The 13267-nt window shown below is 37.6% G+C and overlaps 1 protein-coding gene across 1 annotated transcript in view; it reads right to left on the bottom strand.

Moving 5' to 3' along the window:
* Positions 1-13267, bottom strand: part of LOC132825648 (pappalysin-1-like) — a 326796-nt gene that overhangs the window by 80110 nt on the left and 233419 nt on the right. Inside the window, exons 17-20 of the mRNA XM_060841017.1 lie at positions 13089-13260; positions 10730-10877; positions 6999-7108; positions 2235-2306 (exon numbers count right to left, since the gene is read on the bottom strand). Coding sequence (XP_060697000.1) covers positions 2235-2306; positions 6999-7108; positions 10730-10877; positions 13089-13260 — 502 coding nt within the window. The remainder of the gene's footprint in view (positions 1-2234; positions 2307-6998; positions 7109-10729; positions 10878-13088; positions 13261-13267) is intronic.

The following is a 13267-nucleotide window of genomic DNA, read 5'->3' on the forward strand; positions in this document are numbered from 1 at the left end:
TACTTCTAGGCAAAAATAAAATACCCCTTATGTCTTCTTAAAATCTTTCTCCTCTCACCTTAAAAATATGGCCCTTAGCCTTGAAATTCCCCAGCCTAGGGAAAGGAACCTACCATTCACCCTATCTATGCCCTTCATGATTTTAAAAACCTCTATAAGGTCACCTTGCAACCTCTGACACTCCAGTGAAAGAAGTCATAGCCTACCTAGCCTCTCTTCATAACTCAAACCCTCCATTCCTGGAACCATGCTGGTAAATCCATTCTGAACCCTCTCCAGCTTCCAATATCCTTCCTGTACAAGGAGACCAGAATGGGACGCAGTCCTGTAGAAGATGTCTCACCAACACCCTGTAAAACTTCAAAATGCCAACTCAACTCCGATAGTCAAAGGTCTAACCAATGAAGGCAAGTGTGTTAAAAGCTTTTTTGACCACTATCTATTTGTGATGCAAATTTCACAAAATTTTGTACCTGAACTTTTAGGCCTCTCTGTTTTACAGCACTGCCCAAGGCCCTACTTTTATTTAGATTCATCTTACCTTTGGTTTACCAACATGCAATACCTCACACTTATCTGAATTAAACTCCATCTGTCACTCTTCAGCCCATTGATCGAATTGATTAAGAGCTCTTTGTAATCATAGTCAACCTTTTTCATGTCCACTATACCACCAATCTTGGTGTCATCCAGAAATGTACCAACCATACTTTCTATATTCTCATCTAAATCATTTATATAAATGACAAACAAAAATGGATCTAGCACCGAGCCTTTAACTAAGTTGTGAATATAGATTGTAAATGCAGTCATTGAAATCCTAGCACTGATCCATTCACCAATCCACGACTTAAAATTTGCCAATCTGAAAATGGCCTATTTATCTTGACTAAAAGCAACATAATGTGGATATCCGAGATTTGAAGTTAAAACAGAAAGTGCTGGAGAAACTCAGCAGGTCTGGCAGCATCAATTCCAAAGAAGAATCAATATTGGACTCAAAATGTTACTTCTGTTTCTCTGTCCACAGATGCTGCTAGACGTGTTGAGTTTCTCCAACATTTTCTGTTTTCTTTATCCTGATGCTCTGAGTGTGATTTACCAATTTAAAAACAAATTGGGGGCAATCAGTGGATTAGGTCATGACTAACTTGCCGTCCCCACTTCTGAGAAAACTTAACCCATCATGCATCGATCAGCTTAAGAGCTGGCTGGTAGAGCATTGGTGGATCATAGATCTCGACACTGACATTCTGGGTTTACCAGGAGTTCTTCGCCAATCAGAGGCTGGCAGCCTCTGGGCTGAAGAACTACTAATTGAGGCTTACATCTCAAGGGGATTCAGAATGGTGAAGATACGTTCATTGCATTGGACTTCAGCAACTTCCTTAAATATGTACACTTATTCTGCCTTTGGTCACCTTTATCTAACTTCCTTCATACTTGATGTGCAACTATGTCCCTGTTAAGCGAAGCTATTACTCACAGAAGAAACATGGATTCACCCATCTCTGAATTATACTAAACCATAGTTCCACTTCCTTTGGGTATGTAAATTACTCATTTTGATAGTTTGGAAGTTTCATCCACTGATAAGAACCTTGACGTTTAAAAGGGTGTTCAGTGCTTAAGAAATGTAAAACTGTCTCATCTTGAATGATAATACAGATCAGAATGGTCATAACTTAACCAGTAAAACTGCAAGAATCAGCAGAGAATGACTTGTAATTTTCTGTTCATTTCCAACCATTCTTCAATCCACTACACTATGTGTTGAAGCACAGTATTTTAACATACAAATTCAATAACCTTCCTGTTCCTGTATGTCACAGTGTTTATCCAACAACTGATTACGGGGGTATAAAATACTTTGAACAAGTACACAGCATGTTATGGTATCTTATTATTGAAACAAATCAAAGTAATTATATTATTAAAGGTTCAAACAAGCAATTGGTTCTCCATCATCCCGTTAGATGTGTTTTTATGGCTATGGTTATTGCTTAAGACAGCTGACCTGTCAGGTGGGCATGTATGAGTGAATTAGACAGGCTGTCACCATGGGCAAATGCAAAAGGATGAGGGAATGATGTTCAAAAACACTGATATCCCTCCATTTGTTTAACTGTAAAAAATGGAAAAAAACTTTCTTCAGGTCAATGAATATAATTAGCAAGGCAAGAATTTGCACTTCTACCAATGACAGCCTACAATCATGTAGTGAAGGGTCTTACCTCACATGATTTAATGCAGTGAATCATTTCAGGGTGTGGGTACCAGTTTAGTCCTGCTGTACAAACAATATTCTGTGAAGAGAAAATAAAATCAGAGCTGTTATAATTGCACTCAGAAGTTTGCTATCTGTGTGGCGTCTGCCTTGATTATCCGCACTGGTTTATACATGGTGATTTAGTGTACCAGTCTGCAGAGCAAAGCAAGGTCACATGGATTTCTCAATGTCGTGGCTGACTCACCAACCAAACAAGGTTTAAGTGATGATTTGTTAAAAGCCTTTCACTTGTGTCCTCCTGTAACACAAAGCACTATTTCTAGCGTTTGTTGGCCAGTCCTAATTGAAAGATGTATTTTAATAGCTTGATTTGCAAGGTATTATCATTCAATATCTCAACAGGTCAAAATGTTGGATGTTAGAATTAAATGTAGAAATTATGGTTATTTGGAGTGATTATAAAGCAACAATCTAATTCATGACTTAAGATGTTTAACATAACAGAATTGAATAGCTGGAATGAACTCCATGTTTACAAGGGAGGATGGCAAGGAATGGTTATAAGGCAGCAATCAGTGGTAAGACAGCAATTCTTCATTTCACAAACAATGCTGTATATATATTTATTCGCTGAGCTCCTGAAATTAGACTGATTAATCCCTATTTTGTCATCTTTAATGCATGTTTTCAAGGTTTACATCAGTTTGGGGTCTGCAGTTAGTGGAGACAAGTTGCAATTATATTCAGATATATACTGCCACTCTAGAATTTTAACTGCTTATCTAACACTCTTAATTGACTCTTGCTTTTAAATTTGCTGCTATAAAATTATTTGGAAAATTTTACATGATTTATCCAATGGCTGGTAATGTTTGACCTTCATTCAGGTGGCCTTATGTGAGCGCTGTCTCCATGACATATCCTTTTATTATTTCAGGTACAATCATGTTCCCTCAGTTTACTATCAGTGTATGATATTATACAGCAACAAAAGATTCTGTGTTTTTAACACCATTCCCTTTGTACACAATACATATTTGCCATGCTTTTGTACAAGTTTTAACTCTTTGGGATTCTGTTGCTTCCCCTCAAATCAATCATCATTGCTCTCTGGGAAAGTGAGTTCCACACATTAACAGTCGTTTAATAGAGATAAAATTTTTCCTCTTAAATCATCTGAAATGGAAACTCCTTCTCTTTAAGCTGTTCCCTCTAATCCTGGTCCCTTCAAAGGCAAAGATACTCTCAGCATCCACCCTGGTAAGTCCTCTCAGGATCTTGCATATTTCAGTAAGACCTCCCTTTATCCTTCTGAACTCTGGTGGATACAGGTTCAACACTTCCTCACAAGACAATCCCTTCATCTGTTGCACAAACCTTCTCTGCACTGTTTCCATTGTAATGATTACCTTTCTTAAGCAAGGAAACTAAAATGGCACGCAATACTTCAGAGGTAGCATCACCAATGCCCTGTACAACTGTAGACGAACATTCCTAATTCTATATTCCATTCCTCTTTCAGTGAACAGCAACATTCAATTTGCTTCTGACTTTCTTGAGATACTTGCATGTTGACATTTTGTGAATTTCTGAGGAACCTAGAATCCTCTATACTGCAGAATTTTGCAATTTCTCTCCATTGAAATAAGCCATTTTTTCCTGCAAAATAGACAACTCCACATTTTCCCATGTGTTGTCAACTCTGCCTCTAACACAGAACACAGTATTTCCAATCACCGTGCAGAGCAAAGAAGGAAGAACAAAACCACCCTTGCTGAAAGCTGAAAGATAATCCTTTTAATAATTTAACTGATATGGTCAGCTTGGAGCATTTAAAAAGCACGTTAGTGGGAACTTGAAAATCCAAAATGACAGACCTGCTATCAAGTCAATGACAGAAGCTGTCTGATACTACCAACCCCCTCAACGTACCTGTTTCCAAGGTACATGTGGCATGCCTACACCAGCACTCTTATGGTACAGATGCATTGCACAGGTTGTGCTGAGAACATTCCAGCATTTTGAGTTTTGAGCTTCTAGAAACCTGTACTACAAAGCTTAATTTTTATGCCTTTATTTTCTGCAGTTTGTTGCTTTTTAAGTTCATCTGATAGAATGTGTACATGAAAGTTTTTTTTTAAAATAAATGGGCTTTCATTCCTACCAGTGTCCACGATATAACTGATCCCAGTTATCTCTTTTTACGTAATGTGTGACTTACTGAATAAGTTGATGTAACTGCATAGAAACCCTGAGTACAAGGTTGGCTGTTGATGATATGCAATTAAAAATTTAGTTCCTTTAAATTTCCACTTTACGAATAAAATTTGAAAAGTTTTAATTGACTATAAGCTGGTGGTGATTATCTTGCTTGAATTACAAGGAGTTTGACTGCAGAATCTTGCTCCTTAATGTAATTTCAATGACTGATCAAATTACCTCACTCCCAATTTCAATGTTCCCATTTGAAGCCCATTGTGGCTCTTCCCAAATTATTTTTCTTAAAGACTCTGTGTTGAAATAAAAAAAACTTGGAAATCATCCAAGGTTGTAATTATCTGTAATTGCAAAGACTCATTTTATATTTAAATTATACTAGAATTTGTTTTTTTTTCAATTTCTTTCTTTCTCATCCAGAGTTGGTGTAATTAGACAATAGTAGAAAATTTGCCTGTTTCTTGAGATATGCAGGGGATGGGTTGCAAAACAATCTTTAGGGGCAGACTGGACCAGAAGAAGAGACCTTGTCAATCAGGTTTGTTATCTTCTATCCTGTAGTATACACTTGAGATGGAAATAGCATAGTGACAGAGGCAAAGGATTTTCAGTTTCAATCTTTTGTAGAATTACTGCCCTGCCCAAGGAGACAAATGCTGAATGCTTGCATTCGATAAACCCATTGGCGTGTGCACTTTAAAAGAAGGATTATAAGCAACACTAGGCATTAATATAGCATAGAAATCCAGAAATCTGTGTGCAATTTAATGACGCAAATAAAGGGAGCCTAACATGACAAGACTGGTCTCCGCCATCAGATTCAATTCCAATAAGCTACCCATCAAATCCCTTCAAATCCAATCTGATATGTCACTAAAACTGAGGATGCGTAACATATGCAGGGACTGAAATCTTATAAAGTTATTTATGTGCATAATCTTTAACGAGTGGCGTGGATGACATTGGCAAGGCCATCATTTATTGATGACCTCTCATTGTCCTTCCAAGCCTCATTCTCAAATATGATTGACTAACCTGCTCTCGTCATTTCAGAAGGTTATTAAGAGTTAATCATGTTGGTCTGGGTCTATGGTCAGATCAGGAGAGGATACGTGATTTCCTTCTTTAAGAGGGTATTAGTGAACCAATAGGGTTTTTACAAGAATTTGATGGTTTCAGTCAAAGTGGCTGCAACACAACTTTTTTTATTCTCCATTTGTTTGATGAGCTGATTATGAAATTCATTGCTGCCATGATGAGATTTGTTACATTTTATTTCCCTGTGTATAAACAAGACAATCATACTGTGTCGCGTTCAGATTCAGCAACACAGAATTGCATTGTTGTATCTTGATGTAAACACTTTCAGAGAATGGTTACTGAGCTTGTGAACACTCTTGTTCCACCATATGTTCACAAAGGACATGCTTACACAGAACAAGTTCATTTTGGCGCTTTTAATGTCCTGTCATGTCAGTACAACAGGGAAACAGGAACATGGTTTGAACTGCAGCCTGCTACATCAGTGCTGATATTTTGTTAACATTTATTCGCAAATGTTTAATAAAACAAACAATTCCAAGAATAGTTCTATCTCATGGCTTTCTGGACAGAGTGTTTTGATGCAGTGCATCACTTTGTACATTATTACCCTTAAGCACATTCTGCCTGAGCAATCTTGCATAAAATGTAGGAGGGAGCAAAAATGATGCTTTCTGTACAACAAACAAACAACTTGCCACATTAAAATCCGGAGAATGTTCCCAAGACTGATACCAGATATGGAGGGACTGTTACAAGGAGAAGTTAAATAGATTGGACCTCCCTCATTGGAATACAAAAAAAGAAAGGTGACCTTATTGAAGTGTACAAGATTCTTAGATGACCTGACAGGGTAGATGTGGACAGATTGTTTCCCCTTCTGGGAGAGTCTTGGACCAATGGGCATAATCTCAGTATAAAAGGTGAGGAGGAATTTCACCCCTGAGGGTAGTGAATCTATGGAATTCTTTACCATCAAGGCCTATTGAGACTAGATCATTAAGTATATTCAAGGCTGAGACAGGTAAATTTTTAACTAAGGATATTAAGGGTTATGAGGGAAAAGGCAAGAAATCGAGAATTATCAGATCAGCCATGATCTCATTAAATGACAAAGCAGACTGGAGAGGCTGAATGGCCTCCTTCTGCTCCTATGTCTTATTGCCTTATGCACTTAGTTCAGAAACCTCTATTGCTACAATAAAGGCCATGTTACAGATTATACACATCTGCATACAAAATGTTTTTATGTACTTATCATACACATGTCAGAACCTCAATCATTCATATAATCCAAATAAGGTCTCAAAATCTAAAATGCAAAACAGCAACATCAAGCACCGAATATTGGATTGATAACGTTTTGATTAAAACTTGCAATAAAAGCATCATCTTCTACAATGTGGACACTGTCCAAAATGTTGGACTTGCTGGCCAGTAATTGGGTTGCCTGTAATTAGGCAAAATTATTTAACTGAAAGGAGTTTCATTCACACTACTTAAAACCAACCTTTGCCTTTGAAGGACTCATCCAGTATTTTACATCATCTGAGGTCATGTTGCTTGGTAAAATGACTGCATCATTTTGATGTAACAAACAGGAAGGTGTACATTCTGCACCTGAAAGAAACCAAACAGTATTTTTGTGAGAATGTATTTATCTCTGTGTTCTCTTGATTTCAGACTTTTTATACAATAATTCTGCACATATTTCAAATGCAAATGTGAAAAATGGGAGTATCATTCCTTGAAGTATGATTAAGTAGTGTAAGTTTGTGCTTTCCTATGTTAGCATACCAGTGGGTTAACATCTGATTGCTATTCTGACAAAGGTTCTAACATATGTATTTATAGTAGTCTCAAGCGTTTGTGAAAATTCTAGCAAGAGGCGGTTTTTTTTCCCCTTAAGAACAGAATGTTCACCTAAAGGTATATTTGAGTCAACATGTTGAAAGACTTCTTCAAGCAGGAAGAACTGCAGCTGGAAATCCATAATACTTTCATTATCAGATGGTATATTTCTAGTAAAAGTGTAATGAGGTGATCATGCTGAAAAGGAGGCTGCATTCCATTTTATGGAACTGCAAGTAACGGTTGACTTTTTAGGCTATAGCTTTAAGACTAGGTTAACTGTATCTTAAGTGCAGTATGTACTAGGCTGCTTCTGATGAAATCGCTCTCTATTTAAAACACTGCACCTTAACGGGCATGACTTCTTTGCAGGAATTACAGCATTCAATTACATGTGACAACTGAACTAGCTCATCACACTCAGCGTGCTGGTGAATCTTCCTACTGTATCTGTTTAACCCTACTCATTTACACCATGCAATCTTATTCTGCAAAGATGTAATTAGTGTAACATTCATCTTAAAAAATGCAAAATCAGAAAAAGTCTTAATGCTAAAATGAGCAAACAATGCTTGCACAAAATATTCGTTTTTGTGCATTATGCATAATTTAATATAAAAATAATTTTACCAAAGCATACATTTTTGATTCATTTATTATTTTCTTCCTAAAGCAGCATCTGTAATAAATTTCTGCAAGTCAGACTGTTGTAATGAAAATCCTTCCTATACTGACAACACACTACATTCCATGGAGCTTAGCAGTCCCAGAATTGATGGAATAAGGGTATTTAAGCACTATGGATAGCTCCACAATTCCAAACACACATACTAATCTGTCTACCTCCCTATCTTTCTCCCTCCTCCTTTCTCCTTAACTAATCAGGCATCAGTGATGCCTGAATAAACAGCACAGACAGAGTAACCCTTAAACTTACCATTGCATTTTATACTAATTAACTTAAACCACTGGAGAGAATGTACTCCACTAAGTTGAGCATCGAAGGATCAAGGCATCTCCATCGGGACTGAGTGTTTAACCAGGCAGGGTGCCATTTAGTTCAGAATTTATAGGTTGCACAGAGCTTTCAACTTAAACAACTGAAGGTCTGTTGAGGACGTTTCATTAAAAAAAAGTATAGTACCCAGAACACAAGCCAGAGCTAAATAGCAATCATTCACCTGCTTGAGTGCTTATAGAGGCCAGTGGCTACATTTGCAGCAGTAGATCACATTTACAGTTACATCTAAAGAAGAATAGTAGACATTAAATATTGAAGCCAACTTTTTTTCAAATTACGTTTTTGATCTATAATGAAAGATTAGGATGCGGAAGGTCGTGTTATGAACTGGACAAAAGTCAGCAGAGTACCTTTGTACTTGAGCTCTTGTTTAGTCTTACCAGGAGATATGTTTTGGAGGTTCATGATAATAAAGTGTCCATAAGCTAGATTGGTATTCACTGCCACTCAATAATATTATAAAAGCAAAGGCAGGCATTGAGATTAACCTTACTTGTGATGCCTGGAATTCCTCAAGTTTTGTTTCAATTTACTCTTTTTTGCACATTTTATGCAACTTGACAACAAATTCAATGGTATTTCTGGCCATCTATGTCATGCTTAAAACTTCAAACATAGCTCTGACCTCCTTGTACTCAGACTTTTCTTCTATAATAATGATTCATCAGAAAATTACTGGTTGATAGGTTTTCAACTTTCTCAAAATTGGGTCGAAGGTTTGTTTGGAAAGGAGTGTTATAATTTTAGTACATGACATAGAACAAGAAAACTTGGAGACACAATGTTTGTTGACCAAGGGCTAATTTTTCTGTCACAGTGCACTCTCTAATTATGTAAAACTTCTGGAGATCATTTTCAAAATCAGCTCAAATATAATAAAATAAAATCAGGAACAGAATTTCAGCAACTTCGAATGTTTATTTGCCCAGATACAGGCAGGGCAAGATGTTATGACGCATAAAATGTTATCTGCAAAGCACAACATGAAAAAGTGACAGAAGTTATGAGAATAATTGAAGAGTGTACCATTTAATATTAAGCTGCTCTTAAGTTTGCATTAGGCATCAAGTCTTTTTATTCCTTCAATCAACTTTGTTTTCTTTCCTTCCGGGCTGATATTGGTAGGTTAATGTCCTTTGTTCTACCCCAATCATGTTGGAGAGGAATGTCAAATATAATTTGTGTTTTTTTTTGTTGTTTCCCCTTTTTTTCCCTGTAGGAAGAAGTTGACCTCCAGTTTGATGATGTAATGAAGTTGGGTGTGAGTGAATCTGCAATGTCTGCATTTCAGAACACAAGCTCTTGTTTCAATCACCATTGTCCACATTGTAGTAGACAGAATTGCCATTGGACTGCCTTGGTGATCTTTAGTGATGGAAACGCTCATAAATTGTGACCTTATTTGACACAGTCAATGAGCAATACATTAGGTTCAAGGTGAGAGTGGAAAGATTTAAAAAGGACCTGAAGGGTAGCTTTTTCATGCAGATGGTGGTGCATGTAAAGAATGAGCTATCAGAGGAGGTGGTGAAGCCAAGTGCAATCACATAATTTAAAAGGCACCTGGATGGATATATGAAGAGGAGGTTTGTTGGGATATGAGCCAAATGCTGGCAAATGGGACTCGAGCAGTTTAGGACATCTTGCTGGCAAGGATGAGTTGGACTGAAGGGTTTGTGTCTGTGCTGTATAACACAATGACTTAATAAATAAAAACTACTAAGCTGCTGTTGCTTTGCTGTTGCTTTTTGAACACTGTCCCTCACATTGTGTAGTTTCTCAATCAGCTATAGCCCTTCATGATTGAGTAGTTTCTGTTGGAATTATGATTCATATGCAAGACAAACGTATGGACATAAGAAAATGATTGTTCTGGTGGACTCAAAGGATAAATCCAATAGCAGTCCTTTGGAACACTTGAAAAGTTGGGAGAATCATGCATTGGTGCACTTCATGAGATGCTCTCTTTTGAACCCAGCATAAGTCCTGATAAGTTATAGCCAGTCACCTTGGTTAGGCAATCATGTGGGTTTCTCAACATGAATAACTGCAGCAAAACCAGCCATTACATAAGACAACATGTTAATTGAAAAGGACATTGGGAGATTTTTTAATTCTGATACATCAATGGCCACTGTCATAATTCTACTCCAATCAAATACATGCATTGCTTTCACTGCAAAGCTAGGTAAACATAAAGAGAAAAGGATAGAAGGTTTCACTAAGAGGGATCGACAAAAGGAAATGTGAAACAAAAATGCTGGCATGAATTAGTTAGATGAAATGATTGGTTTCTATGTAAATCTATGTAACTCTAACTAACTCCTAGATTTGAAAATTTTCTTAACATCATTCCATTGCCATGTTACCTATGCCATAGCCGTCTTTGCAGTTTAGTCTAATTTGACTGTTGAGGCGATGTGGTTGTGGGCAGTCTCCCTTCATTGAGCTGCAGATCTGAAGAGAGCCATTCCATGTTCCATCCTTCCTGCAGCGAATCAAGTTATTGATAGGTTCCTACAAAATATTACATGGGCACAATCAAGTCACAAAAATCCAATGACCTTTAAATTTCTACCGAGCACAGCAGCAAACCACAATAATCTGTATTTCTGCACTTAAACTGCTTTCATTATTGTGCAAATTTGAGGTTTCTGTTTGATTGAACTTGATGTAAAGAGGTCTGTGCTTTCGCTTTTGATGTGTCATGCCTCACTGGGATAAAGTGCTGGAAATCAAGTCCCTCTACAGAGGAACCTTGATTATCTAAAGGACCTGGGTGGGGTTAATCGAATGACAGATAATCGATGCTGGATAACATAGTTAGCCATGCATTGGGACCTTGCGATTTTGTTTGGATGATCCGACGTTCGGTTAATTGAATGCCGGGTAATTGAGGTTCTCTGTACTTGGGTGGACAGATCAGGTGCCTGTACAAAATAAGAACGACTACTTATTTCAAATAAGTAGATTCTGGCTACAGGTCAACAACTATGAACTGTTAACATATAACATGTTTACTAGTTAAAATTTTAATCCACTTATTAACCTCTCTTTACACACAAAGAGGCCGAGACAAAAAAAAAATACAGTTATCAGTGGAGGAAAAACTGATAAGGCAGTTCAGTGGTCTCTGTCCAGAGTTCATTGAGTTGATCATCTTGTTTTGCCAGGCCTTGCTAATCTTTGATCTCTCTTCTCCACGTACTTTCTCTTACTTTCAGGAGGCACAAGGCAATTGGTTCACAACTTATGAAGTCTCTGACTTATTGGTTAAGAACAGTAGCTTACAGCACCAGGACAGTGAAGATAAATTAGCTTTCTTCAGGCTTGGAATACTTTTTTATGGCAAGAAAATAGATAGGACTGCCCTTTCCAGAAGTCCAAAGACTTCTGAACCCATCATTCATATCCACAAGCTGCTCAGGTACTTGAGAACTAATCATATAGTTTTTGATAGGCTGAAGTTCTTTGTCATTGACAACTGGTCACCACACCGCAGACTAATGAACTATTTTATCCAGCCAAATCTCCCCTTGCATACGTTCCCTCCCTCTGGTTTATCTTTAGTAACCTTGCCCACTGCTTGAAGAGCACTCAGAAAGTGTGTCAGTTCAGCCTGCTTCTAAAACGTTCAGTAATCCCTTCCACAATCTTTGCTATTTCAACCACAATCCAAAATAGTTGAAATAATTTTTTTAAAACTGCCTTTAAAAAGGCTTTACAAGGTTCAAGCTTCCTGCTTCAGCAAATTGGGAAGCAGTCATTTTTAATGTGCAAGTTGAGATCCAATGACTTAAATCAGGGCCTGACCACCAGCTTGGCCATGAATTTATGAAAACCTGTGTACTTGTTTTTCAGATGATGGAACTGAAGTGTCCCGTGAGAGTTTACTGGTGAGTTAATGTTTTCACAAGCCTTCTATGGTTTAAAAACTAAAGAGAGCCAGTGCCAAGCCATGACCTTCACACTGTATATACTCTTCAACCCAGGCCCCGAGGCCCTCAATCCAGTCCATTGTCTACTTGGTGTCTGCAACTCATTTGCTAGATGTAAGTAAGGCTGGGAGTGGTAGTGACTGATTTTTCTTATGACTGTCCTTCATCTGAACAAAGCATGACATCCAAGCCTGCAGATGTAATGTTCAAATGTACTTTATTTCTTTCTTTGGTCTTAGTTCTTAAAGTTTTGTAATCCATCACTTTCAAAATTAAACTCTGGGAAAAGCTGGCACAAATAGAAAAGTAGGTGTCTGAATTTCAAATAAGTGCTCCAAGGGAGGCATTCTACAGGGACAGTGCTAAATTATAAAGGTTAACTCTTGGTATCATCAAAGATATCACCAAGTGAAAATTAAATCACACCTTTTATTATTCTTCATGTTGAGAAAGACATTGGAAATCAAGGGATTCCTAAAGGGAGCTGGAAGTTCCCAACATTAGAAAGCCCTCATTAACCACATCTATATTAACTGGTGTCCATCTGTACTGAAAACTATTTGCACTGCACATTATAAAGTTTCAGACAGTGATGTTAGTCCGTCTGCTGAGAGAAACCCTCATAAAACAGGGGAAAAAAATTCTTGTAAAGATTTTTGCGAGCTAAAATTAGCAACTAAGTATTTCTTATTCCAAACAGGCAGCAACATTTCTCCTTTACAGCTTTCCTACTTGAAAGCTCATTTTCTAACTTTCCGCACATAAAGTGTTTGGAATCCTCATTACTTACACTCTCATTGTTGGCATCACTGCAGTTCATCCAGCAAACACTGTTAAACTGGAAGCCATTTGTACACTGGTAAACCCCGTGAAATTTTGCTGGGACTGCCTCACACATGACGGGGACGCACACGGCCTCCTGCCAACTTCCATCCTCAGTGCACCTGGTCTTGAAATTTCTCCTATAAA

The sequence above is a fragment of the Hemiscyllium ocellatum genome, chromosome 21, assembly GCF_020745735.1.
Source record: "Hemiscyllium ocellatum isolate sHemOce1 chromosome 21, sHemOce1.pat.X.cur, whole genome shotgun sequence".
NCBI classification, from domain to species: Eukaryota; Metazoa; Chordata; class Chondrichthyes; order Orectolobiformes; family Hemiscylliidae; genus Hemiscyllium; species Hemiscyllium ocellatum.